This window comes from Solea senegalensis, linkage group LG18 (genome assembly GCF_019176455.1).
Source record: "Solea senegalensis isolate Sse05_10M linkage group LG18, IFAPA_SoseM_1, whole genome shotgun sequence".
NCBI lineage: Eukaryota > Metazoa > Chordata > Actinopteri > Pleuronectiformes > Soleidae > Solea > Solea senegalensis.
This window is the reverse complement of record NC_058041.1, coordinates 13,440,471-13,468,327: the sequence shown is the minus strand read 5'-3', so window position 1 is coordinate 13,468,327 and position 27,857 is coordinate 13,440,471. Positions and strand designations below refer to the sequence as shown.

At 40.0% G+C, this 27,857-nt stretch overlaps 2 protein-coding genes across 2 annotated transcripts in view; both read left to right on the top strand.

Moving 5' to 3' along the window:
• Window positions 1–27,857, top strand: part of fkbp10b (FKBP prolyl isomerase 10b) — a 261,449-nt gene that overhangs the window by 204,443 nt on the left and 29,149 nt on the right. The gene's annotated exons all lie outside the window — the stretch shown is intronic.
• The window catches only part of plce1 (phospholipase C, epsilon 1), a 103,201-nt gene that overhangs the window by 53,727 nt on the left and 21,617 nt on the right, over window positions 1–27,857 (top strand). The window contains exons 8-24 of the mRNA XM_044013430.1: window positions 6,850–7,004; window positions 7,481–7,648; window positions 16,727–16,872; window positions 16,974–17,121; window positions 17,542–17,652; window positions 17,755–17,864; window positions 18,780–18,896; window positions 21,425–21,553; window positions 22,506–22,642; window positions 23,054–23,160; window positions 24,092–24,216; window positions 24,335–24,479; window positions 25,036–25,197; window positions 25,864–25,978; window positions 26,157–26,316; window positions 26,415–26,537; window positions 27,694–27,830. Of these exons, the coding sequence (XP_043869365.1) occupies window positions 6,850–7,004; window positions 7,481–7,648; window positions 16,727–16,872; window positions 16,974–17,121; window positions 17,542–17,652; window positions 17,755–17,864; window positions 18,780–18,896; window positions 21,425–21,553; window positions 22,506–22,642; window positions 23,054–23,160; window positions 24,092–24,216; window positions 24,335–24,479; window positions 25,036–25,197; window positions 25,864–25,978; window positions 26,157–26,316; window positions 26,415–26,537; window positions 27,694–27,830 (2,295 nt within the window). The remainder of the gene's footprint in view (window positions 1–6,849; window positions 7,005–7,480; window positions 7,649–16,726; window positions 16,873–16,973; window positions 17,122–17,541; window positions 17,653–17,754; window positions 17,865–18,779; window positions 18,897–21,424; window positions 21,554–22,505; window positions 22,643–23,053; window positions 23,161–24,091; window positions 24,217–24,334; window positions 24,480–25,035; window positions 25,198–25,863; window positions 25,979–26,156; window positions 26,317–26,414; window positions 26,538–27,693; window positions 27,831–27,857) is intronic.

Sequence of the window (27,857 nt, the reverse complement as noted above, 5' to 3'; positions counted from 1 at the left end):
TCTCCACAAAGCTGACAGACAGACAGACAGACAGACAGAGAGTGTTTGAAACTTTAAACAGGTATTTTAACGGCTCAATCACACACAGCTGCTCTGCAAATACTCTATGTTTGTGTGTGTACATTAGCTTTACACGTGTGTTGTCTAGTGGGATCGGCTCTTATATTGGAAATGAAGGAGATGCAAGTTTGTTAAAAGGATCCGTTTGTTTACGTGGTTCATCACAGCTTGCGATGAATGGGCACAGATGTATAAATGTTTCTGATCATAATATGTTCATCGATTCTATATTTTCTATCATGTTTTGCTCAATTGCTTGTGTACATTGATAAGTATTTGAAAAACAACAACGCACAGTCTGTGAACTGTGGAGTGAGAGCACTTGTGTGTCTGTTTTTGCCGTGTAATCGTTGCCACTCGCTGAGTCACACTTTCAGTTTTCGGCAGGTTCTTTCAGTCTGTTTTCTGTTGGACTCATGGGCTTGGTACTGTAAAAAAAAATATCCCCTCACTACCTCTAACCTATTTTTCAATGCTGCTTTATCAGCTGCGGCAAAAGCATTTCTTAAGATAGCTTTATGTGTGTTTTGGATTGCTTTATGTTTTGCGTTCTGCCTCACAACGATAATTCAGTTGGTTTAGAAGTGTGGATTTATGAGGTACTGACATTATATTCACTGTGTAGCGAGAGCCATGTTTTCAGGCTTGAAAACAAGACTTCCTGACACTGTTAGACTCTCCTGCACCAAAGAAAATCGAAGTTTTTAACTCACATGGACACAGGAGCTCCTGCTCTACTGCTGTCTCGTTTGCTAAGTTTGTATCATTTCGGGGAATTGTGACAAAGGATTTCAAACCCTGAAATCACAAAATGACACATTTGAACTTAATGATAAGGGCGGAAGTAAATAAATAACTCTTATGTCTCATTACGTAAAACTTTAGTGCGTGGTGGGTGAGTAGTCACCAAATTTTAGTTTCCACACAAATAAGGCCGTCTAATGGAGAGTTAAAGCAGCAAAAACATTCTTAATATATCCAAGACTTAAGCAGGCTTAGATTTTATTAGGTGAGCCTTTCGTTTTTTCCCTTGTGTCCATGCTGGCAGCCATGTTTTCAGTGAAAATGTGCCTGTCAAAAGAGGATCTTTGCATATGTTATGCAGTTTACTTTTATTGTTGACTGGTCATACATAAAAAAATAAAAAAATAAAGTACCGGGCAATGGAGACATTACATTATATCAATATTTATTCTGAGTTGTCTTAGATTGCACATGAAGTAGGCGTTGCTATATTATATTCATGTTTCTGTTATTATCCTCCCTTTAAAAAAAGGTCAACCTGAATGTTACGGTTTGTTTATGTGTGTGTATGTGTGTGTGTAACTGTGTGCACTTCCTGATACAAGTGGGAGAAGACCCTGTGATAACTGGTCAATGTTTATATGTGCTGCTGCCGCTGCAGCCTTTCAGCTGTGTCTATGTCCTGTGAGTCCTTATTTATTCTTGTCTGTTTACTACGACTTGTTATTTATTATCTGTTTAATGTCTGGTGACTTTTTTCTCCATGCGGATTTGTGTGTTTGTGTGCGTGTGTGTGTTTTTTTTGTGTGTGTGAGGACAAACGGAACACAAATATAGCACATACCAGTGTAAGAAAGAGCGCTATAGTTAGGTAGAAGACATAGTTTGGGGCGGATTATGTGAGCAGACTTTTGGTCAATCGGGTGATTAGAACTTTTTTGTAAATTTGCAAATTAGAAATTTCAAAAGTAATAATTTATGCTAAAAATGTACAATTTTAATCCATATGTATACTCAACGAGTTTAATTTGTTGGCTACCTGCTTTTTCCTCCAATTGCTTTTTAGTTTCTAGTTAATATTTATTAGTTTATACATTATTTATTTATTTAAGGTGAGCATAAGCACTGCAGTAAGGACGCTTGAAAGCCAGACCATTAGCGTTGTTTGCAAAATGTTTATTTAAGCTGAAATTGCTACTAAATATTGCATTGGCCATAAAAAAATACATACTGGACGGCCTCTAAAAGACAGACAGACAGTAGCTTGTTAATATTTTAATCAGTAACATGTGAGTTATATGATGTACTATTTTTATAGGTTCACAGGGCTCATGTATTACAGTCCCGTAAGTTGAAGTGTTGGTGCTACACCTGTTTAAATGCCCTGCATAGACCCTACATCCTGCAGGGAAGTTGTCATCAGCTCCAAACATGCACGTGAGATCACTGCACATGTGTGCTGCGTGCACTCGGCTGACAAAGACAGACAGACAGACAGACAGTTTTTAGCTCACAGGGACACAGAAGCTCCTTGTCATCGGCTGCCTCGTTTTGTTAAGTGTTTGTCACTTAGGTAAATCAAAATGAAGAACGTGAAACACTAACTTTACAAAACAACACATTTGAACTCACTGATAGAGGCAGCGCCGGATTAACAACTCCTGTGTGCTGTGATGTAAAATCGACAATTTTCTCCATGGACTTTGGTGTGGGGATGTGAGTGGTTTGCAAAACATCAACGTTAATCATCGTTTAATCTGAACGATCCCTTTAACCTAAACCTCGGAAACAAGGTTGCACCTCATTAAGACCAGGTTTTGGTCTCCATGAGGATTAGTGGTCCTAACAAGGTCAGAGTTGATTCCAAAGGAACACACCTGCACACGCATGTGCACACATTATGCACCAATGCATGCATGTTTCCTGATTAAAGCGGACAAACATTGTTCAGCCAATCTACTTTATCCTCCACTGCACTCTCTCTCTCACACACACACACACATGCACACCCACAGGATATTTGTGTTCAGCAGCATGCGTTACAGATGAGTTAACCATTGCATACAAATCACAGGGACATCCTGGTCAATTAGTCCACGTCCATGTTCTCTCCGTGTCGCAGCGGGAGTGCTGCATGTCCAGCGTGTCTCGTGTTTATGGTCTGGAGCCTGTTTCCTCATTTCTCCGCAGCTGATTCTGGTAGAGACACTGCATCAGTGCAGGCAAAGACCTCAATCTAGCCTGTAATCTGGGTTTATTTGTCAGTTCACTGTTTGCGTCTGCTTGTGCATGTGGTGCTTTGCAGGAAAATATGTTCATAAGATAAGATAAGATAGATAATAAGATAAGGAAAAGAATAGGAATTAAGATAAGGGACATTTGAAGTTTTTTTTTCTTTTTCTACGTCAACACTTATTTATCTCTCCGTTATAACTTAAAAAAAACAATATGAAGAAAAAAACATGAAAACGTCTCCTTCATTATTTGACATTTTAAAGCTTTTTTTTTGAAACTCCACAGTGACACAGACACACAACAATCTGAAATATAACTTTTCTTCTTAGCTTCTAAAAAAAAACAGTGAATACAAATGAGAAGGTTTATTTTTTTTCTCCTACTGTTTTAAATGCACACTGTCTAACAACTTTAGGCTGCAGCACCCAATAAATAATTCATTGGTCAAATCATGCCATGAATAAGGCATTATAAAGGTTATTGAATTGCTGATAACGGTTTGTTTCTGACACATTTCCCAAATCAATTATCTATCTGTTCTTTGACGTAAAACAGCAGTCAGTTGGAAATGCCTTCATATTGAGAGGAGTAAAAAGAAAACGGATGCAGTGCAGAAAAACAAGGAATTAAAGTGTTTAAAACCTAATCTGACACAGTCCTTTTGTCTTGTGCACATTTGCTTTTAAATGAACTCGCCGGTATCTCGTCAGAGCCTTTGGTCACTGCAGCTTTGTGTGTTTCACCCCCCCGTTGTCTGATGGATGGATAGATGGATGAATAAATGAATGATGGAGCCACTGTGTGGTCATGAATTTCATATGACCAATTTGAAGGCGACACCATTTCCACTTCAAAAGGGACGCTTGTAAAAACTGTTTTTTCATCAGGTCACGATGAGCGTTAAATATATTAATATTATAAGGTCCATGTGCTTCAAAGATGACTTACGTGATCGTTTGAAAGTTTAAAAATGTTAATAATATTTAGTTGCAGTGTTGCTGATTTATTCTCTGCACTCCGCAGAGTTGTTTCCACCAGTGAGGTATTGGCGTTCTTATGTTTTAATAAGCCTAGACATGATGCAGAGGTGTTTTCCACCTCTGCACTGTATCATATATCACTACAGTTTCTCTGTAGGACGTTAAGCAAAAAAAGAAACGTGTGGATTAAGTTGTCGTCTCTCTCGTGACTGATCGCTCACCTGCTGCAGTGTAAACCACAAAATGTCCACTTCTTCTCCTCCTCGCTACCTCTTTCCTTTCCTTCCATCTATCTCCTGCTCCCCCTTGTTTTTTTTTCATTATTTTTATTGCATGAATGAAAAAAAAGAAAATCGTCTGTTCTTTTCTCTGATTAAACAAGCCTTTTTTTCATGTGCATGCACCATGAGTTCATTACTGAATCTGTGAGGCCACATCCACAAATCAAAATGTCCAAATAAGCAAGTGTTTTTTTTTCTGCAGAGCAATCACAGTGCGGTTGCCATGGCTACCTGTTGCACATCTCAAAGATTACCATGGGCAACCTTTTTTGTTACCTTACATAACATGCATGCACATGAATGCATATGCACATAATATTATGATTGTACCATGTTATTATTTTTTAGTAATGGCAGTGGGAAATGTGTGTGGGATACACTTTATAATATGGTAATTATCAATTTTTATTCACAATAATTATTTGTGTGAGGGTACTACACTGATGGTAGCTTGCAGTAATTCTCATTATCAAGTGATTGCATGAATATTTTGAAGGAAAGTAATGTGGTATTATTAATATTATCTCTTTATTATGAAATATGATCACTGAGATATTACCTCTATATTACAAAGCTTTTACCATACTATTAAGCTTTGTTGTCACTGTACTATAATGTACACTATAAAGTGTCAGCACAATTTATGTGTATGACTCTCCACTGCTGTGGTTAAAGGCTGCAACTAACAATCATTTGCATCCTCTAATATTCTGTGTATTATTTCACAATATCAAAAATATCATAACGAAATGTCGGTGTTTGTTTCCCAAACCTCAAAATGACGACACACAACACCTACACAGTTGAATTGATTCACACTCAGTCATAGTATTAGTGGTGACATGTGCTGGTTTTTGTATCAATAAAGGTTGTGTATATGACTCCAGTCTAAACCAGTGATTCCCAAAGTCTGGATCGGGGACCCACAGATGGATCACAGGAGATTTTTTATGGGTCCCCAAACAAATTTCCAACCTTTTTCGATTTAACCAAGTCAAGATAATATTAGGTGTTGCAGATATGGCTTTAGATTTGTAGCTACAATGTGGACAATTTTGCTCTTGTTGCTCTTTCTATTGTGATTTGCCGTCTTCAAAAAGGAAACACTGGTCTAAACCATTCGGCAGCATTCATTTGTGCAAAACGCTGCTGGACAGTCTCTGCTGTGGCAGAGGAGAAACTCTATCCTGGTGACTAAAATAGGATCTACGAGTTACTGCAGCTCAATGTAGGTGAAATTCCTCAAAGAGTCCCTGAAATGTTTCCTGGAAAAGCTCAGACTGTTAAGTTTATGTGGCATCTATCCCAACAATGTTCTGTATGTTTACCTGGCAGCACGAGCACCAGTGTAGAAACCATCCATTAGTCCTTAGTAAGCAGGGATGAGGGTGGTTGGGTGTATGTATGTATGTGTGTGTGTGTGTGTGTGAGTGTGTGTGTGTGTGTGTGTGTGTGTGTGTGTGTGTGTGTGTGTGTGTGTGTGTGTGTGTGTGTGTGTGTGTGTGTGTGTGTGTGTGTGTGTGTGTGTGTGTAAACAGACAGACTAATGGACCTGACTGAAATATAAACAGAGGAACTGGCAGCTGATCAATGCTGTTTACTTACAGAGGGTGAAGTGTGCATGCTTCCTCTGGACTGACAGAGAGGCTGTGCAGTGACCGATGGATCAGAAGACATGTCACCTTTAATCCTGTAAAACTGATCCACAGACTGGATTTGACATGTCTCAATTCCAAAGGGATAGTTCACCCTTTTTAAATTTTGGATCTCTGAGGTATTGAAACACAGCATGATGTGCTTTCACCCCTAAACAAAAGGCTAACCTACTTAAATTTACACCTTAAATCTACAATATCTTAAGAAGATGTTTTGTTGCTTTGCTTCTCTGTCAGAAAACCCATTCCAAAAAGAAAGTGAAGTTTTCACTTTCCTACATAGTCCATAGAAAAAATAAGCATATTTATCTCACGGAGACACAATAGCTAACAATGGATTTGAAACAAGTCACTAGGGCTGTAAAGTCCCAGTCGACTGGTCAATTTATGAGTCGATATGCTCTAATTTTAAGTCCAAATTTCAGGGCTTCAAGAATGTCTTTGGTTGATTACAGCCCTAGAATCACATAATACCACATTTAAACTCTCTGATGGAGGCGCAGTGGATCAACAACTTCCATGTGTTGTGATGTTAAATTGCTGATTTTCCTAATGGACTTTGGTGTGGGAGAGTGAGTCGTCGGATAAAAACTAACAAAACAAACTTCAGTTTCCAGTCATAAAAGTCTGTCTCACAGCTAGACAAAGCAGCAGCAGGTGTAGAGTTTAAAACGTGAGTCTCTTGTAAGTGGTCGAAGTCTATTTTTACTTTGTCCCCGTTCCCTGTTGGCAGCCATGTTCAATGGACAAAGAGCCAGGAGTCTCAGTGTCTCCTCATCATTTTCACTCATTTCCTTCTCCTCTCTTACTCTCTTCAGCAGAATTCTAATGCTAATGTAATGTTCATGAGCTCTCTGTCTTGTCTCTCCTCTCCTCCTCCTCCTCCTCCTCCAGAGCGTCAGCTGGCCAGCAGTATGACCAGCAGCAGCTCCCTTCCTCCCAGTGTCAGTGGGATCAGTAAGGAGCTGGCAGAGCTGCGGCACCTCATACAGTTCCCTGAGGAAATTGCTTGTATCCTCACAGAGCAAGAGCAGCAGCTCTACCAACGGGTAGGTGGAACGTTACAAAATACATGCTGTCTAAAGAAAAACGCAAATAATATACACTGTGTGGTTATTGTTGGACAAGAAATTGAAAATGGTCTGACGTTGTTTGCTTTCAGTCCTCGCAGATCTTCTTCTCAATACTTCCTGGACAAAAGAAAATGCTTTCCAGTTTCAGTCGAAACTATTTAAATCCAGACTTAATTTCAAATGAATTCAGTGTTTTGTGAGGCCGTTGTGACCTTGACTTTTTGACTTTTAGTCACCCAATTTTGAAACGATTCCCTTCTTTAAGGTATAATCTCCACAAGAATCTGATGGACAGTTTGAAAATATTATGCTTTTTGACATGGCTGTCCCCACCATGGAAACATCAACACACAGTTTGATTGACATGTTAGCAGATGGGGAATTTGTAGTGTAATAATCCCAGCCTATGTTTGTTGAGCCATGATGTCTTTCCTGTGTCTGCCCATCCTCAGGTCTTTCCCTTGGATTACCTCTGTTTCCTCACTCGAGACCTGGGCAGTCCTGACTGTCAAAGCAAACGCCACCCAAACCTGAAGTGTTCACTGTCGGCGCCTAACATGCCTACCCAGAATGCTCAGCGGAGTAACGCAGTAGAGGACCTGGTGGCACGTTTTAATGAGGTGAGGAATCTGCTTTTACCGTACTTTTACTGTGTGCATGTGCATGCCTGTAGTGCACTGTGAGAACAGTTTATATTCAAACCTATCCTCGTGAGGACATTTTAGCAGGTTCTGTTAAATTTAAAGGCACTTTTTTTGAAGTGGAATTTGTTTTCGGTCAGGGTTAGGTGAAGGATTAGGGATGATGCTTTGTTTTGGACTGCCAAAATGAATGGAAGTCAATGCAGAGGTCCTAACAGAATCACTGTGTGAACCTGTGTGAGTGCACAGGTTCTTTTTAGCACCTTTTCTGGCAAAAACACTGACCTGGCTAGGACCAGTAGACCTCATGGAGCCCAAAACCTTGTTCTAATGGTGGCAGAGCCTTACCTCTGAGGAATTGGTTAAGTTAAGTGGTTAGCTCAAGGTTAAGCTTTAACTGTTTATGGTTGTAGGGTTACAGCTTTAATTGTCAATTAAATTGACAATTAAAGCTGGGGTAGGCAGTTTATTAACTATTAATTCTCTCATCCCCTCAAACCCAGTAGTAATCAATGTAGCCTAAAAGAGCAACAGGTAATAAATGAAAACGTTACAACCTCACTAATCAACCATTCCTTTTTGTGAGCTTGCGTACTACAGCTTTAATCAATCCTAATAATAAACTAAACCAAAACAGCTGCTGTGTACTTCAGTAAATGCCTTTATGTTTTACTAATTTATATATATGTATTTTTTACATGTGACTTTATGACAACATCCTGTAGGGATTAATCATAGCGATGATCCACGGTGAGACTACATCTCATGAGCTTTGTTTATACTGTGTAGTGTAGTGCATACACTGTGTGGATGAGTTCACATGACAATCTGTGTTGCAAAGTGCATGGACTAGCGTGATTGTGTGACAAATATGGTTTAACAAAGCAATGCTTTGCTTGTTTTCGATAGGCTAACTCTGGAGTTTGCCCTCAGTGACGTCATTAGAGCCCGTAAAAATGCGAGTATCACAATTTGACATGAATGTGACAGGCTGAAATAGAATAGCGGACCAGAAATTGTGTTTTCTTTTACGTTGTTATGTTTGCTGTGCGACTCATACCAACCTATCAGCTCGCAATGCTGTTAGTCGGCTGAAGTTACACTTCAGGGCCTTGTGTCTTTATGGTGACTGACTTTGAGAATAACAATCTGTACTGGTGAGAAAGTGAGGGAGAGAGAGAGAGAGAGTGTGAGAGATTGGGAATGGTGATGTCATCTTTATGTTGCATGCCTCGCACGTCAGCTGGTTTTCATTTCAAGTTGACAAGAAAATGGTTCCCCTAAAATGTGCATTGCTGCTATATATGGGCACAGTCGATCATCAGAGAGATGACAACAGTGATTCTCCTCATGGTGACACTGATGGAGTCCTCACATGTTGCTTTGTTGCATGTTGGTCTACCCACGCTGGACGGTGGGTCGACCTGACGCTCGGTGGGAAAGGCGACTATCGGAGGTTAGCAGAATAGACAAGAGTTGCTAATGTTGCTAAAATGATGGTGCACTTTGTCTTGTGAGGAGCATAGGGTTTCTTGTCTTATTGGCAAATCACCATGGAAGAGAATCTCAATAGTGAAAAGTGAAGTTTTTAACCCTTTCTGTTCATGTTTTGGGCCTTATTTGCCCCTTGCCATCAACTGCTATCATTTACTGTCATTTGGCGTGACAGTGGGTAGAGCATGTTGTCTTTCAACTGGAAGGTTGTAGGTTTGTGTCCCTGAGCAAGACACTTGAGAAGTATCCAAGACTAGAAAAGCGCTGTATAAATACACTTTCTTTTCTGGTGATGCTATAGTGAGTTTTGACTCGTCAGTAACGCAACAGTTTAATGTATGAATGGATTCTAAATATCAAGATTTTAAATCTGTCTGAATGCCTGTGAACACAACAACATCTTGAGGAAATCTCTTTAAATTTGGCACTTGGATTAAAGCTGCAGTCTGTAACTTTTGGTGATAGTTTTTTGTTTAATCTTTGTGAACAGAAACAATGTAGCATTATTTGTATGCCACATCATTCGTCTGAAAACAGGCTCTATCAAGCAAAACCATCAGAGATGACTGAGGGAGCATTTGTGTGTATACACCAGCAGTGCAGGGACGGGCGGATAGAAGGTGCATGTATTATCACGTCAGTCATGCTCCACCCTGTTTGCAGGTATTTTACTTTACTATTTTTTTTTTTACAATATTTTACGCTACTGTTGCCTGCTCTGTCTTGACTCATAATAAATCACTTCCTGTGTACATTGCAGTAATGGTGCCGGGAGACATGCTGAATCAGCATTGTCTGAACTCATTTGACAATATTTTGAATGTGCCAGGCTTTCGTTTGTGTTTAAAAGTTAAACAGCAAAGTTTAAAGATAACATTTTCTTTTTCTTTTGTCACATTAGAGGTTCTGCTTTGTCTCGGTCACATATCTAGGAATCTGTTATAAGCTGATATGATTCAAGCTGAATAATCAGTCAACTAGTCATACAGTTCTCTTACAATTAAATATCATTTTCATCTTTGATACATATTTTTTTCCCCACCGTTTTTTCAAAGAAATTTGCTTTCCATACCGTATGCATTTTATTTTCAAAAAGATATGTTGCAGCAAAAGATCCCGTATATTTTGGTAATACATGGCTAACAAGTGACTGCCCTCTCCTGGACACGCTCCACTGTTTTCAGCCGTTTGCTTATTCATTTTAGTGTCTTATTTCTTTATTTACACTCGAGAGACAACATTTTGTAAACGCTGAGTCAAAAATTATCTGATGGGTTTCAATCCTGTTCATTTTCAAGCCATGTATGGGAGCGGAGGATCAGGCAGGCAGGCAGGAAGGATAGCGGCACGGCAAGAGAGAGAGTCTGGAGGCGAGGAAGACTGAGCGATTTGGAGCCCTTTGTGTCGGCCTGGAGTGTTTAGCTTTGACAGGACCGGCATGTGCTCATGTCCAGAGTATGTACTTGTTCTCTGTCGACCTTGGTTATGCAATTCATGTATCAAGGAGAAACTGACCCTTGTGGTTCAGTTAATAACACGCACGCAGACGGAGACAGACAGACAGAAATATGAACATCAAAGGGGATCAACATGTGTCCAGCTCTTGTTCTCGTCGCAGCATGCGCGTGTACGTGCGAGCGTGCTCTCGAATTCTTGTCAACCTGATACTAACGCTACGTTAGTTGTTTAAAGAATTTTCACTTCACCTCAGTCAACTGTTGCCTCCTGCTCTCATATCTCTTTACTTTTCCTTTTTCACCTATGCCCTCTCTCTTCATCTTCACATCCTGTCTGTTATCTCTCACACGCCACGCCAACTACACACTCACTGCTTTCAGAAGACGGTGGCACACAAGTGCACACACTCTGTGGCTGCTCAAAGAGCTAATTTGCAGATGGTCAGAATGATTGAGATGGTGATGGTAAAAGAACCCAGCTGCTGACATGGCTGCACGTCGTGTCGTAATGCTAGAAGTGACTGATAGCGGGGTTTCACACAAAGCCACACACATCCTGGCATGCACACACAGAGCGGGGGGCGGGGGGTGGGGGGAGGCATTTTTGTCAGTCATAAAGCCTAGAAACTGCCTAGAAATACACTAGAAACTAGACTGATCAGATCAGACATGGGCATTTTACGGCCCGCGGGCCACATACCGCCCTTTGGGCATCCCTGTCCGGCCCACAGTATGTCAGTCATAAACACAGATAAACAAGTATTTATGCTGCGCATGCAATACAACTGTGTTGCTTTTATTTTGAAAAGCCTGACGTACGGACGCACATATCTGCGTCTGTCTGCACAGCGACAGGGGATGCTAGCCAGTTACCCCTGGCCCCCTAAAAATGTCGCCTCACATTAAAAAGAATAGTTCATTCCAAATGGCGCATTTTCAACAAGACATGAACCGCTAAATATTTCTTTACAGGCGTCAAAGGTAAAGCCATGTGCTTAGTTTGTGGTACACAAGTCGCTGTGTTTAAGGATTACAATCTGAATCGCTACTACGTGACCAAACACGAAGAGAAATACAAGAACTTATCTGATGAAGAGTGCGCAAGGGAGTCGGAGGCAGACTATGTCGAAGACAGCGTTAAGAACGACGTCCATGGTACTTTTCTTCTACAAGTGTCTCGGTTTAAGTTCAGGAGTTATCATTATCTCCCTCCCTGTTTATTATTTTATTGTCTAACCAGCGAAGCACCTTCACTAGTATGTAATCTCATCCGGTGTGATTGCAGCATAAGTGTGTGCTCGTGCGTAAGCATGCAGGTGCGCTCTGTGCAGGGCAGGGGGGGTTGTGTTCGACAATATATTCACTGCACTACACCACAGTCGTATAGTATTATAGTATTCATTATATAGTGTAGTCATTTGATATTTCTAATAGAGTTGGTTAGTAATTGTGTTTATTGTGTGTTTGTATGCTGCCCAATTTACACCAAAACAATAAAATGTACTGCTTTTTTAGATAAAAGAGATAAAATTAAATTAAAATTAATTCAAATTTGGCCCGGCCCTCAACAATATTTTTTGTTTCTCATGTGGCCCCTTGGGGAAAATAATTGCCCACCCCTGAACTAGATGCTTCTGCACAACTGGAGTAACTGTAAATGAGGCAGTACCACTTTTTTATGTCTGATACTGATACCCAGGGTGCCCCAGTTTTTTAAAAAAATCAGCCTTGTGCCCTTGTTTGTTACAATGCCACCTACTGTACGTAGACTCGGTCTTTGCAGAACAAACGTCAAGTTGTAATTACTAGCGGTGTTGTGGACACTGTCTCTTTCCGCCGTTGACGTGAGATTCCATGCAGAACAATGAGCGTGTAATGTTGAAGCAAGATAGAGAGCAAATGACGTGATGCCTGCGAAACGCAAATTCCAAGATCTCTGGCTCATCAAAGACAATTACAAAGACTGACTTTGACCAAGATCCCAAGGACAATCACTTGTCCAGATGCAGAGCGTGCTGCAAATCAATACAAGTGGACGCCATTGGGGGAACCAGCTCTTACAAGTTGCTCTCCAATCTAAAGCTGTGACAGCACATCAGGTCCTTGACTTTGAGGGAATTGATCCTGGAAAGTTCTTGAATATTCCTTGAACCCTGGATAGCATTGTACTGTCATTTTTATAGCTAAAAGTCTATATCAGACTTAGTATTGGTACAAATTTAAGGTTGCAGTATCAAGGTAGTCATATGATGGTGTACATCTCTCTTTACATGCTTAGTGAAGCATTTATGTCATATTTTTGTAGCTTTCATATTTTGTTGAGCTTTTTCTGATATCCAATCCAGTCATTACAATAATACTCTTTTTAATTATTGAGAGTGGAAATTATGTTTTTTGTTGTTTTTTTTAAACTGTAGGGTAAGAATTTACATTTTAATTTAATTTGAAAGTTATATTATATCATATTTAAGGTTATTTTTTAGCAGTTGCCATGCAACATACAGTTATACAGTATTGTATTCGTTGTGTTTTATATAGTAGGAGTTTGCAGAGCTTCAGATATTTGAGTGTAAGCACCCGTTAGCAAAGTCTGACGGGTGCTTTGTGTCTAATGGCTAACTTATGACTAACTTCCTGTCTGATGTATCCTTGACCTCGACAACCACTCAAGTTTGGTTTTGGACAGTTTATGAGTTATCATAAGCAGATGTGAAAGGAGCCCTTCCAAGTAGGTCTGCAAATAATGATTTCATTTCAGTTTACTGGAAGTAACTGGATCATATTCACATTTAAAAAGCGGAACATACAGAACTCGTTTCTCAACCGATTAATCAATTACCACAACCGTTCATTTTGTATTGAATCACTAATCAGTTGAATATGAAATTCTGCAATTCGCTGTAATTAAACTCCGTCTGAGGATGAAGCCGATGTGAAATAAGCTTTAGGAAAGATAATAAATTGTCTATTTGCTGAGGTTGTTTTCATGAATGCCGTTTTCGTCCAAGAACAAACTTTAAACTTGACCTACATTTTATTTCGACTCAACTACATCATCAATTTTACAGGATTTGGCGGATGAGTGGTGGGATTTGAGCATAGGTTTTATGTTCCGCTGTTTGAGTAAATAGAGACATTACATCGACAAGAGGAGTTTGGAGGAGACAGTTTAAGTGTCTGGGATGGATTAGATTTTAACGGCAAGCCTCCCGGGCCTCGGCCATCAGTGCCTCCATCACACAAGAATGCATACACTGGTTCACTTTCACTCACGGGGAGAAAACACGAGACTTAACAAACCGTGACACTATTAACACGAGTGAGCATGAAATGATGACAACCCACTTTTTCCAAATTGGGAAAAATAACGTTTTATCAAACCCTGCAGATAAGAATGTGTCCATGGACTATGTTCTGTGTCTCATGCATAAAATATCTGTATATACTGTGCGTTGAATTGTATATATGAGTGCCCGACGTTGATATACGATTATCTACATGAATTTACTTTAACGTAAGGCTCAACACAATAAATGTGCCTTCAAATGTAGCCAGAAATTTGCTTCTAATCGTGTTCATGCTGCAGTTATTGCAGTAAATATATAGTGAATCAATAACCACCTTAAATAGCTTCAGTCTCATTAGACCATGGTGAATTGTGTGATTTATTCCAAAGGAAAATCTTCTTATTCATCCTGTTTTTCTGGCATATTAAGTAGCGTACGGCTCTATTCTGTATAGAATCTGCCATGTTTATATCCCCAGATACCCAAAGTATAGTTTAATATGGATGACACATACATCCAGGGCCGACCCAAGCCTTTATTGGGCCCTAAGACAAATTTGACTTGGGGGGGCCCACCACCTCGGCGTAGCTGGTACTTGACTACTATTGATATAAATGTAACACTATGAATTGCAATAATTATAGTTGTGTTATTTACACCAAACCAGTGTCACTCACACTTTTTTTTAACCTTATTGAGCAGTAAAATCACAAAATTAGTATTAAAACAACAAGTATTAATTTGCCCTTTTGTATTCAAAGCACTAAGTGTGGTGATACTGAACTTGAATTAAATAAGTAAACTAATTTAGAACAGATGTGCAAATATGCACTAAATCAGTCAACTTCAATTCCAAAATAACTTCAGCTCAACACTATTTAGACATCTAAATGTATTTAAAGATATCTAGACTTCTGAAATCTTATGATCAGCTGTAGGTGGAATAACCGTAGAGCTCTTCACGCTGCATCTGACAACATTAGAATTCCACTTTCAAAGCCATGAATTCAAACAGCTTTGACAAAGTGACATTTGCAGGGGCAGCGAAACGCCACGCGTCAGTATGAAAAGCGCGAGAGAAATAAAAGCAATACAACATCACACAAAAGCAAGCATGGAAGGATAAAGGGGTGGCTGCTGAACCGGTTAAGAAGTGATTCATGGGAATTAATTGAATCTGCAAGCCTTATCTCCTCAAGTAGGTCAGACCAAAGTTGAGGGGCCCCGATGACAAGAGAGCCTTTAGATTTAAGCCTCGACTTTGAGAGGAAAAAACACATTTTGAGATACATCCTCTTTGTTTTTTTCTATGTTTTTGTCCTGCACTGTGTTCTCTGTGTGTCTATATTTATTCCCTGTGAAGTCAGAGTGTGGTTGGCTTTACAGGTCCTTACATAACCCAGTAATAGATCTCTCAGCCAGGGGGACATTCTTACCGCCTGTAGGGGGTTGAGGAGTCACTCTCTCTCTTATCTATCAGACTTTATATATATGTGTGTGTGTGTGCATGTGTAAAAACCCCATTATTGACCTTGAGCAAAGAGCTGCCCGATTAAAATCAAAACCTTTCTTGTAATTACAGTTTTTGTGTATGTGCAAATTTGCGTGCGTGTGTGTGTACATCACAAAGAATGTGAAAGGAAGCTGAGTGTGATAAGTATCTGGTGTTTGTGTGTGTGTGTGCGCACGCGCATGTGTCCAAGGGCAGTCAGAGCAGAGACACAGTGCAACTGATATCTGATCTGTGTGTGTGTGTGTGTGTACATGTGTGTAGTAGACTGCGAGGGCATTTTGGCTGACGACTCATGACATTAAAGGGCTTTTTAAGGGTTAAGACTTAGGGTAAGGGGCTAGGGGAATGCATTATGTCTTTACAAGAATGTGTGTGTGTGTGTGTGTGGCCAGCTGCCACACTCCTGCCTCTGTGTGTACACTGCCTTACCACTTTAGCCACAGTTTGCCATACCAGGCAAGACTTAAGAGAGATGACACCAGCGCGAGTGAGACCACACATACAACAGAGAGCGTCAGCTGACAGAAATCCGGCCTGTGGACCTTCACACGTATAGTAACAGCATTGTAATCATAACACACTAACACAGTTATGAGTCATCATCGTTATGCACTAAGATTTGTCCACAGGGTTCCCACGGGTCCTTGAACCTGGACAATTCCAGGCCCTTGAACGTTTTTGTCCTAAATAGACATTGAAGTCATTGAAAGTCATTTAATTTTGTGCAAGAAAGAAGTGAAGTTGATCTTTAGGTAACCGTCTCACGCAGCCGAGGTGCCCTTGTTTGATACGACGCCACCTACTGTTTCATGCACCCTGCATTGCTTGATGTACATAGAACAAACGTTGAGTCGTTGTTACTAGCGATGTTGTGGACACTGTCCACTGTCTCTTTGCAGAACAATGAGTGAATAACACTAAGCATAAGAGTGCAAATGACGTGATCCCTGGGAAATGCAAATTCCAAGATCTCTGGCTCACCAAAGACTGACTTTGACTAAGATCCCAAGGACAATCACTTGTCCGGATGCAGAGTGTGCTGCAAATCAATAAAAGGGGACGCCATTGGGTGAAGAGGATCTTACAAGTTGTCCTCCCTTCTTAAGCTATGTCAGCACATTCAGTCCTTGAATTTGAGGGAACTGGCCCCTGGAAAGTCATTGAAAGGTCGTTGACTTTGATGTCAATGAAGGTGTGGGAACTCTGCGTTTTATCAGAATGTCAGGAAATGTGTTTTGTTTTGTTTTTTGCTGCTGAGTTCTTTGGCGACAACATGTCCTAAACAATTGTTTTTCTGTTCAAACAGGTGAGTTCATGGGTGACGTGGCTCGTCCTCACAGCAGGGTCCATGGAGGAAAAAAGAGAGGTCTTCTCCTACCTGGTCCATGTTGCTAAATGCTGCTGGAACATGGGCAACTACAACGGCGTCATGGAGTTCCTGGCAGGATTAAGGTTCTTCAACCAACACACAGATACAGACAGACTTCTTCAGATATGCTCATACCAGGCTCTGAATTATACCAGAGAGTGACGGTTTGTTTTTATCCTGCCAGGTCTCGTAAGGTGCTGAAGATGTGGCAGTTTATGGACCAGTCAGACATCGACACCATGAGAAGCCTGAAGGACGCCATGGCTCAGCACGAGTCTTCGTCTGAATACAAGAAACTCGTGACCAGAGCTCTGAACATCCCAGGATGCAAGGTGAATGGATGTTTATATTATTAAGTGACATGTGGGAATGTGATGGTCCAGTTTCCTGCATGACTTCATCAGCATGCCTTTGTTTGACTTCTGTAGTTATTTCATGACATGTCGTGTCTGTCAATGGCAGGAGAGTGTGAGACCTTAGTCAGGGACAACTGGGAAATGTATCTTTCTTGCATAATCAAGGAAAGGCTCCCACACCTTCATGAAATTTCTAGAGGATTCTTTCAGCGTGTATCAGATTTTCTGAAGCCACAAGTTGTCCTTTAGCCCAAGATTGTGGGTAAATTCAGTCATAATTTAAGGAAGCAATTAAAGACAAACACCAACAATGATGTTAAAGATGCTGAGTCAGCATTTCCATCCAACAAAAGTATGAGTGAGGGTATATGTAAAAACCTTGTCCCGGGATCACAGGTGGTGCCATTCTGTGGAGTTTTCCTTAAGGAACTGAGTGAAGCCTTAGACGGAACAGCAAGCATCATCAGCCTTAAACCATCTCCGGACAGCACAGAGGGCTCTATAGAGGTACCAGCAAACTCACACACAAACACACACATATATACACATCTTTATGTAACACATCCAAGCTCTGACCTTCAGACTTGTACTCTTCCTCTTCCTCTGCAGTTTGTGTCCGACTACAGCGGCCAGCACAACTTTATGTCGCGGTCGGGTCCAAATGGCCTTCACGTTCCAGAGAAGGAAGCCACGGTTAACAGCATCCTGCAGATCATCCGGTACATGACATTAGACTGTAGATACCTGACACGGGGCTTTATAAATAACAGTCTTTTATTTATGTCTAAGCACATATTTCCAGGCTTTTCTGACAGGAAATTGTATTTTGTGCCACTTTTTTTAGTCTGTTCAATCCGTACACCAGTCTATAGAGAAAATACGCGATTTTTACAACACAGCAAACAGCAGTTGTTGATACACTGTTGCCTCTATGAATAATTTCAAATTGTTATTTTGGAAATCATTTTTTTGTTTATTTTTTCTAAATAACCCCAGCTTACTAAACATGGCAGCAATAGACCAGTAGCTCCTTTGTCCCCACAAGATAAAAATGCAGATTTTCTTCTTTGGACTAAATTTCAAAACATGAAAATGTATAAAGAGTTCAATTGTATTATCAAAGTAATTAGCCTTATTAATAATACATATGGCTCTTTTTCTGGATTAATGCTATTGAGTTTAGCATTGTTATGAATCTTGCAGGCAATTGATTTTTGATTATTTTCCCAATTTCACCATCACATATCTTTAGTGTAAAGGTATAGTGTGTAAGAATTAGTTTTCCCTTTCCCAAGCAGATCAGGGAATTACAAAGGCCTTTGTAAACTAAATCAAAATCCAAAATTCACACTCTGCCTTGTTTGTCTGTTTGGGCTGATGACGGCCTCTGTAAAACATGACCCATACCTTAAAATACATGCTATACATGTTATTTTATGGACCTAAAACGAAATATATGTTACTTCAAACTGATTATATACTCGTATAAACACACCTTGGAGTAGTTTATTGAATTGCTGCCAAACCCTCCTCAATGTTACACACCAGACCTTTAATGTCACCAAAAAAGCACTTGTTTAGAGTATTTTCTTGCACTCTTCCCTCTCCTGACTCTCCACCTCTTTGCTCCTCAGATCCTGCAATCGCAGTTTGGAAACGGAAGATCCTGACGAGGCCTCCACCAGTCCCTCCTCCACTGGACCGTCACCTGCACTGAGGAGCAACTCTCTCAGGGATCGTTGCCACAATCAGTCAGTAGTGTTGTTTTTCTCCCTCCTTTCATTTTACATTGTTGTTTTTGTTGTTGGGCTTCAAAACAAGGGTCTTGAACCCGGTTAGGTGAAGAATGATATCTGTGTTTTTGCACCGTGTGGGGGACGTTGTGCAAGTTGTGACTAAGCTCTGAAGACGTCCAGCACAGTTTCAAATGACACACAGCATGTGACACTGTCCATCAAGACGCGAGGATATTGTGTATTTACGGATTGTCTAGTTTTTTTCCCGCTTGACAGAAATAGAATTTGATTTATTTTAAGTGCGACTTGTACAAGTGTGTCCTTATGTGTCTCAGGTTGTATACCAATGCAGTTTACACTGAACTAGGCCACTCACTTATCAGAAATCTGGAAACGTGGTTATGTGACTGACTCATAATCAGAGGTCTAGTAAATTTAAGTTTAAGTCTGTGACATCTTAAGAATACATACATGGTTTTCTTGTGCCATCAGTCGGCCTTTTTCTCACTTGAAACACAGGTTTGTGTCTCTTTGTAAACCTCTCACTGTCCCGTACCAAAGTCCATAGAGAAAATCAGCGATTTTTCACCATGGCATACAGGAGTTGTTGATCCACTTCTGCCTTCATCGAAAAAATTCAAATATGTCATATTGCAACTTCCATGTTTGAAATACTTTGTTTGGAATTACCCAAGTGACAGAAACTTACAAACAGTCCAGCAGTAGACATGTAGCTCCTGTGTCCCTTTGAGCTAAAAACGTATATTTTCTCTATGGAATTTGGTCCAGGAGAGTGAGTTGTTTACAAACCTCAGAAAAAGCTGTCTAACCAAAAATACCTTTAAGATATTGTAGACACAATCGTGACTAGATTGTTATCTCTTAAGTTAAGTACTGCTGACAGTCGTGTTTTTAATGAGAGCAAGTGGTCTGCACTTGCACAACATGTGTCAGTACCTCATACAACCGCACGCTAAAAAAATCTGAACAATCCTTTAAAAATGCCATACAGTTCTTTCTGAGGTAAACCTCAAATTACAACTGAGACATGGCAAATTTAATTTAATTTGAATTAAGGAAACGGAACAGGAATAAAGCGTTATCGTCCAGATGCCTCTGCCTTTGACCGTGTTTACAGATTGTTATTGTGACGGGGTGTTTTTCACCTAAAACCCTGTGTGACATAGAAAAGAGATAACAGGTTGGTTTCCTGTCAGCGCAGGAAGAAGCAGCACTCTGGTATTTTTCAAGACGCCGGTGACAAGAGTAGAAAACTGATTAAACTTGAAGCTTGGGCTATGCGGTGTTTGTACTCAGGAAACCTGGATTGTCTTGTCTTTGTTTCTCGACAGCTTCTTTGACTCCGAGTTATTATTTGACTGCAGAGCACAGGATGAGAACACTGCTCAGTTCATCCGCCTGCACTCGGATGCAGATAAAAATCATCTCTCTTGCTCAAAGAGGTTTAGCAGTCCTTTTCCATTGTTCCTATCATTCCCATCAACTCTCCTTTTTCTGTTTTTCTGTTCATTTCTTAAGAACTAATCAAAACTCCCTAACCACTCCTCTCACTCTCCTGTTTCTCTCTCCCATTTTCTCATTTCTGTAGTTCCCATTCATTTAGGATGCTGCCAGAATCAAGCAGTGTCTTGTAAGTGATGATGAGTCAGAGAATGTGCAATGTTTGGCTGCAACTAATCATTATTTTCCATCAGAGGTGTTTGAAGGGGAGTGTGGTGGCCCCCGTCTGGGCAAAAGGGCCATGTGGCCCCTACATTAAATAAGAATAAGCAACCTATATTAAAAATAACCTGTAACAACCTATAGAATTTAACAATTCATGCTTCTAGATGCTGAAAAGAACCCCAAATCTCAATGTTGTGGGTTCTCTTGCCATTAATTCTGCCGTCTCACTGGGTCACTCCTACACTTGGCTACAAAATCTATCCAGCAGCGGCTGCCTGCTTATGCCGTGTACAGGTTGACAGACTTTATTTGTGCAGTACCAACGATCTTTCAGCTCACTTCTTCTTGATGATTAGGATTCTTGTCTTGCCTGATTTCAGGCCTGATTTTAGTATTTAAAAATAACAATGATAAGACATTTTAGACTTTAGAAGTATAACAGTGCTTGCTGATTGTCTTAATAGCTTAATAGCATTCAAATCAACGGTGGTTGTCACTAAATTGTCTGCTTTGCCTTCTCTGTTGCAATGTTCAATCAATTCCTGATTAATCGACTAGTTGTTTGATCCATAAAATGTCTGAAATGTCCTCAAATCTCTTATGTGTACATTCCATTTACTGCCAAAGAGTAGCAAAGAAAGAAGGAAATAATTACAATTTAAAAAGTTGAAATCAATTTTTTTAAATTTAAAAGTCAATTATTAATCGATGAATCGTTGCAGCCCTGGGGCTAACGCATGATGCATTTTGGCTTTTTCAATCGGTGCACTTGAGTGCAGAAGACATATTTTTTCCTTTTTTTTTTTACCCCCATATTTCCGTGTTACACCTCATCGTCAACTTCAATCCATATTCAGGTTCATGGTCGGGGACTTGTCTGATTCAGACGGTGACTTGTCGTGCGAGACGGCCATGAAGGACGTCGAGTTTCAGGGCACTGAGGAGACGCACCAGGCTTTCAGCCACGGCACTGAGCTCATCCCCTGGTATGGAAAAACACAACTCACCTTTACTTTTAAAAGCACAGCTGTGCATGACATTCCAAGCTCTTTGAATAATATTTTTTTTTTATTTTGATTTATCACATTATACACAACAACAGAACGATAATGCAACTAACTCAGAGACTGTATCTAAAAAGTGGATGAAAAATTTGCCTATTTTCCTATTATAATTTTCCTGAGTAGCTAATGATCTCAGTGACTAGTTTCAGCTGTTCTTCAATAAAACGTCAAGTTGAGATTTAAATTTTGTTCACATTTAACAGGATAAAACACTGCACAGGATAAATACTGGACAGTGTGATTGACAGCTGGTATCTTCCAATAGGCAAAACCTAAACTTGGTGCAAGTGAGAGGCTTCAAAACAAGAGTTTGCCACTTGCTTTAACCACAAAATTAAATATAATATGTAAGATAAAATTCCCAGCCAATATTCTCAGACAAAAAAGGGATAAAAAACCCAAGATTGGCGCTCAAAAAACAATGTATTTATTTTTAAAATATTTCATGCCATATCGTTGCATGTTGATTTAATAATTTTTGTACTAACTATTGTTTTTTTTCTATATTCAAATAATTCAATTTCCAATGTTTAAGTATAAAACACCATAAACCTTTTTAATAATACAGGGTGAATACAGTCAAAGTTTTAAATAATTATTTTAACAATTGCAATATTTATTTATTTTCTTTAAATTTGATTTTATGATTCATCTACCGACCCCTGGGCCACCAGTTGCTGACCACTGCTGTAAACCATCTTAAAAATCACAAATAAATGGATTACAATTTATTTCTGCATCATATACTTATATACTTATGCTCATCGATCAGAGCAAACCTTCTGCATTAATTGCACTGCCACAATGCATGACTTAATGAATACTTAGTTCCACATTTAAGACACGTTATTTTGTGTGTGTGTTGTGTGTGTAGGTATGTGTTGTCGCTACAACCGAACATCCACCAGTTTCTGCTGCAGGGCGCTACAGTCATCCACTACGACCAGGACAGCCACCTCACAGCTCGCTGTCTGCTGCGACTCCAGCCCGACAACACAACACTTACCTGGGGTGAATAAATCACTTAAATGATTTCAATCAGTGCCTTTTGAAAAAAAGAAAAAAAAAGAACAAGAGCTGCTTCCCCCTCCTGCCAGAACTTTAAATCACTTGTAATTTGTTTTGTTCCTGAGTTATGGAGTCATATTCTGTGTGTGTTTATATCCCGGGGCGGACAAGTTCCATTTCCTTTGTCATTATTACTCTTTAAACAAAAAGGAAAACGGGTGTCTGCCGTATATTTAAAAGAAGAAGAAGAAAAAAACAATATCCTGTGTAATCATGTTGTAAACCTATTGTGGACATGTTTATCCAAAGTAGCCACGTCCTGTGTAACACACACACTTTAAAGTGGCTGTAAATGTATGCATTTGTGCTGTCGCTCCATTTCAAACATACCATAAACGTGTTGATTTACCCCAGGTAAGCCTCAGAGTGGAGGAGCTTCCCCCTCAGATCAACCACTGGGATTAGGACAGACCGTAGTGGCAGGATTAGCAGAGGGACTGCTGGACCTGGGAGTGCTGAAGGTCTGGTTTACACTGAATTGTATTGTTTGTGTGTTGATTTCATTTCAGTTTCAGTTCAGTTGAAGGAATTAAAAGTTATGTCTAAAGCTGAAGATTATTTTTGTTGATTTTTATGAATGATTTCTTAATAATATAAATCAAGTGATACAATCCAAGATTAAGTTTTGTCCACAAAGATGAAACCAGAAATTGAAGAATGAAGGATATCAATAGAGTCAAAGCTTAATTAGAAATGTTATAGTGCCAACTTTAGCACACTCAAAATATGGGCCAAGAAAAATATCCTTATCACAGAGAGAGATAACATGAATAGAGTTGGACTGATTTAGCTTTTTCTAAGATGGATGCCAATTTTTTGGAAAATCAGGGCAGCCCAAGTCAATCCTGAGAGTTTTGATCCTCAGAGCTATTTTCTGTCATCTCACTCCTCAGCTACATGCCATGTGTGGCTCACTGCTACCTGTGTTTACTGTTGACTTAAAGTGGAACTCTTGAACCTTTGACCACAACTTCTGTGCAAGGCATCATGCACTTGGAGCTTTTTTAGAAAACCTAGAATTAACAAGTTGTGACGATCACGGGTGAGTGTTCGAAAGGACTTCATCTCATAAACACAGTAAACAAACCCCATTTCATTCCAACATATTTATATACAAGGGCCCAGCATTTCACATAACAGTCCAATACTGACCAAAATCAGTGGGATAGTGGAAATACAGAAAAAGGAGAATCTACATGTGTAGAGCTGTGAAGCAATTATCACGATACAAGAGACTTCTGAGGTTTTCCCCTAACAAACTGTATGGAGTGTGGAGATGTCTCTGAAGCTGTTCAGTTAGGGCAAGAATTCTGCGTAGTTCTGCTTTAATTTTCTGTTTGAAAGCAAAATGCAGTCACTGGTCATAATACTTTGTTTATTTTGAATGTGCAGGCCGTGTTTCTGGGTCACCAGGGAGTGGACGTCCATGCAGTGTGTTTGCAGAACAAGCTGAGCCAGATGACGGTGGAGGAGAATGGCCTCAGCCTCCTCTACGGTCTCAGCACCACTGACAACAGGTCTCTTCTTTACTACCGGCAGCATCATATTTATTCTGATATTGAGTTTTTAAACACTACCGCCTTTCAGTTTAGTTTCATCTTTTTATTTTAATGATGTCTTGATCACCTACAATAGGCTTCTGCACTTCGTGGCCCCCAAGCACACGGCACAGATGCTTCATAAGGGCCTGTTAGAGTTGGTGAATGCAACCAGGAAACTGAAGAAGTTTCCCGACCAGAGGCTGCAGTGGCTGAGGAGGCAGTACGTCAGTCTGTACCAGGTAGATATCCTCGAAAACCGATGATACTTTGGTGATACTTGAACACAAGCTTTTCAAAATCAGGATAGTTTCTCTCCTCTTGGCCTCTTTGACCCTCAAAATTCCCACAGGGCTTACAGAAAACATGTTTAATTTGAAATAATACCATCATTACTGCACATTATTTAGAATAGTTGGATGTTATGAACACATTAGAGTCACAAATTAATGTATCTGTCTTTTTTTATGTATATTTAATGCATTTATAGGACAGAATATATTATATGCCCAAGTAATGTTAGACATTTTTTGGACTTAACATAACAGTAACCCATCCACTTTACAAGTGGTACCCCTTTGGGGTTGACCATATTCCTTCTTCCATACAAAGAGGTGACAGACTGTAGTCTATAGTTGTCTGCACTAGATTTTCCTAGTTTTGCGTTCTGTGAACATTTGTAAGCATTTGGTTTCTTTATTTTTGTAATGATTTTGGCTTTTTATGCACATTTGTTATTCTTAATCGTTTTTTTTCCTGACTTTGACTGTAAGGATCCTCGTTGTTTGACTCTTCTAGGAGGACTGCAGGTATGAGGGCCCCACACTGGCCCAGGCCATCGAGTTGTTTGGTGGCCGCAGATGGAGCATGAGCACAAGTGGGATGGAGAAAGCCGGTGCCCAGAAGAACAGCCCGCTGAGCAATGATAAGGCCAAGAAGAAGAAGAAAGTCCTCGTCAGGGTCAGTATGAACAGGTTTCAGGTCATAGAAATGGGATTTTTGAGATAGTTTGTTCAAATCTTTTAATGTTTAGAGGTTCTGACCTAAGGAAATTATACTGACTGAGAATGTATGTTTTCTGGCATAAACACTGACCTTGTCAGGGCCAGTAGACCTCATGGAGTCTGAAACCTGGTGCTGAGGAACTGGTTATAGTTAGGGCTAAGATTTGATTTGTGGTTTGGTTAAAGCAAGAGTTAGGCATTAACCGATGATGGTTAAGGTTAGTGATGAGGCTTTGTTTAGGCTTATTGATTAACTAAATTACTGATATAACTAAAAATAATTAAAATGACATTTGAGAACCTCAATATTTCCAGATTTGGGAACCATTGATCAATATTTTTCAACATTTTCTTACATTTTATGGACTGAACAACTTGTTGATGTAAGGAGATAAATTGATTACTCAACAGATTAATCAATTATGAAAATAATTATTATTATTTGTAGCCTTAGTTAGCTCTACCATTAGCCCTGGGCAGGAAGTTGCCAGTTGTGTTAACTATTACATGTAAAACAGACACTTTCTTATTCATTATTTTGTCCGTTTATGACCTGGGCTACAAAAATAACACGTTTTGAAGATTGAAACAAAGTTCATTATTTTTTACACATCGAACACAGGGAGACAGTGGAGATGCCACAGATGATGAGATGGTTTCCAGAAAAACCCGGAGCTGCAAGGACGGACTGTATCGGAACGGACCCGAGTCGGACAGCATCGACCAAGAAGATCCAGGTGACAATTTTAGAAATTGTAAAATTCGATAGATGCATGCTCAATTAAGATAGAGATGACAGATTACACCTGTAATCACTGTGGAAGTTACAAGAAAGATGAAAGTAAATTATATTTTACTAAGAAAGATGCTGCATAAATGACATTACCTGCGATACGGTACTCTGTCTGTATGTAGATGACAACTTCCCAGGACCATTCTCGCTTTCATCCAATAAGAGCCCTGGATTGCTTGCCTCTTCGTCCTCATCTTCTTCTTCCTCCAGCATGGCAGGGTCCAGTCAGTCCCGCCCACAATCCTCTCCAATCCTTTCCGGAACCGCTAAGTCACAGCCAGGGTATGTCTCCGTGAACTTTAACCCCCACTGACCGCTAAAACCTCCTTTCATTCATTTCACTCTAAGCTATTTTGCATCCTGCTCTGTGTGTGTTGCAGGGCGTGGAGCAGCAGGTCGTGGCACGGCCGAGGTAAAGGCTGTTTCAGAGGCTTCCAGAACCTCATGATTTCTGACAGCACCATGAGCTTCATCGAGTTCGTTGAGCTCTTCAAGTCGTTCAGGTATGTAACAAAAGTATTTTAAATCCCGAGGATTAAGATTCTATTTAAATGATGTTTCGGGATGTTTGAAGTGGGCTCATATGACGTACTCACATAATTATTGCTGACTGGGCTCTGTGACGAGAAGCAGCCAGACTTTAGCTACTTAAATCAAATCTCACCTTATAAAATGTAAACAGCTTTTCCTTGTTTTTCACATTTCAGAGAGTTAACTGAAGTTTGTGTCACTTTTTGAACTGCTCACCACCCCAACAATGATTTTAGCTGTCATAACAAAGGGATTACCGGTGTATGACTGCCTTGATTGGTAAGTTTGTATCCAAACCAAGGCTTTCAAACACCGAAGTGACCAAATGACACATTTAAACTGATAGAGACAGCAATGGATCAACATCTCCTCTATGTCGTGAGGTAGAAATTATGTTTTTTTTTTCCCCAATGGACTTTGGTGTTGGGGGAGTAAGCATTTAACAAAGTGAGTCAGGCTTTAATTTCCTTCTTGATAATGCTGTCTAATGGCAAAATAAAGTGGAAAACTAAAGACAGAAGGTGAACCTTTTTTGAGGTCACAAAAATGTGTATTTTCGTCTCGTCTCTGGTAGCAGCCATGTTTCATGAGCTCACACCAACTCACCTCACCACCATAACCCCACTTCAAAAATCCTGAATTATCCCTTTAACTTGACAGGGAGAATTCCATCTTTTAAAGCTTCTTTACATATTTTCTAGTTATATATAACCTTAAGATATCCAGTTATGGCCTGCAGTGTTGATACGTGCCGTCTCATAATATCTTGTTATATAATTGTGTTTTTATCAATATTATTTAAAGACCTCGAGATCAAACTAATTCAGCAAATGCTTCTGAAAGGTCATCATCATACCCAGGAATTTTTTTCCACACATTCCTCTCTGTAGCTTCTGTAATATTTTCCCCTGCCAAATCAAAGGAAACTGTTTTGGCTTTGATAAGAAATTGATTATTTTCATAGCAGTCCTCCTACATTTCTTAGATTGTAGTCTATTCTCTCATCCACTGCCCGGGCTGTTTGTTTTTAAATTCCACATTCAGCTCAGCCACAGCCATGCTGAGAAAAGTATAACCTGCACAGTGGAACAGTGCCTCAAAAAGGTCTGTGTATCATTTCCTCCTCAGCATTCGCAGCAGGAAGGACCTGAAGGAGCTGTTTGACACCTTTGCTGTCCCCTGCAGTCGATCAAGTTCAGAGTCGGCACCTCTCTACACCAACCTCCAAATAGACGACAGGGACACGGGGCTGCAGCCAGACCTCGGTATAATAAATCATAGTTCTTTACAGG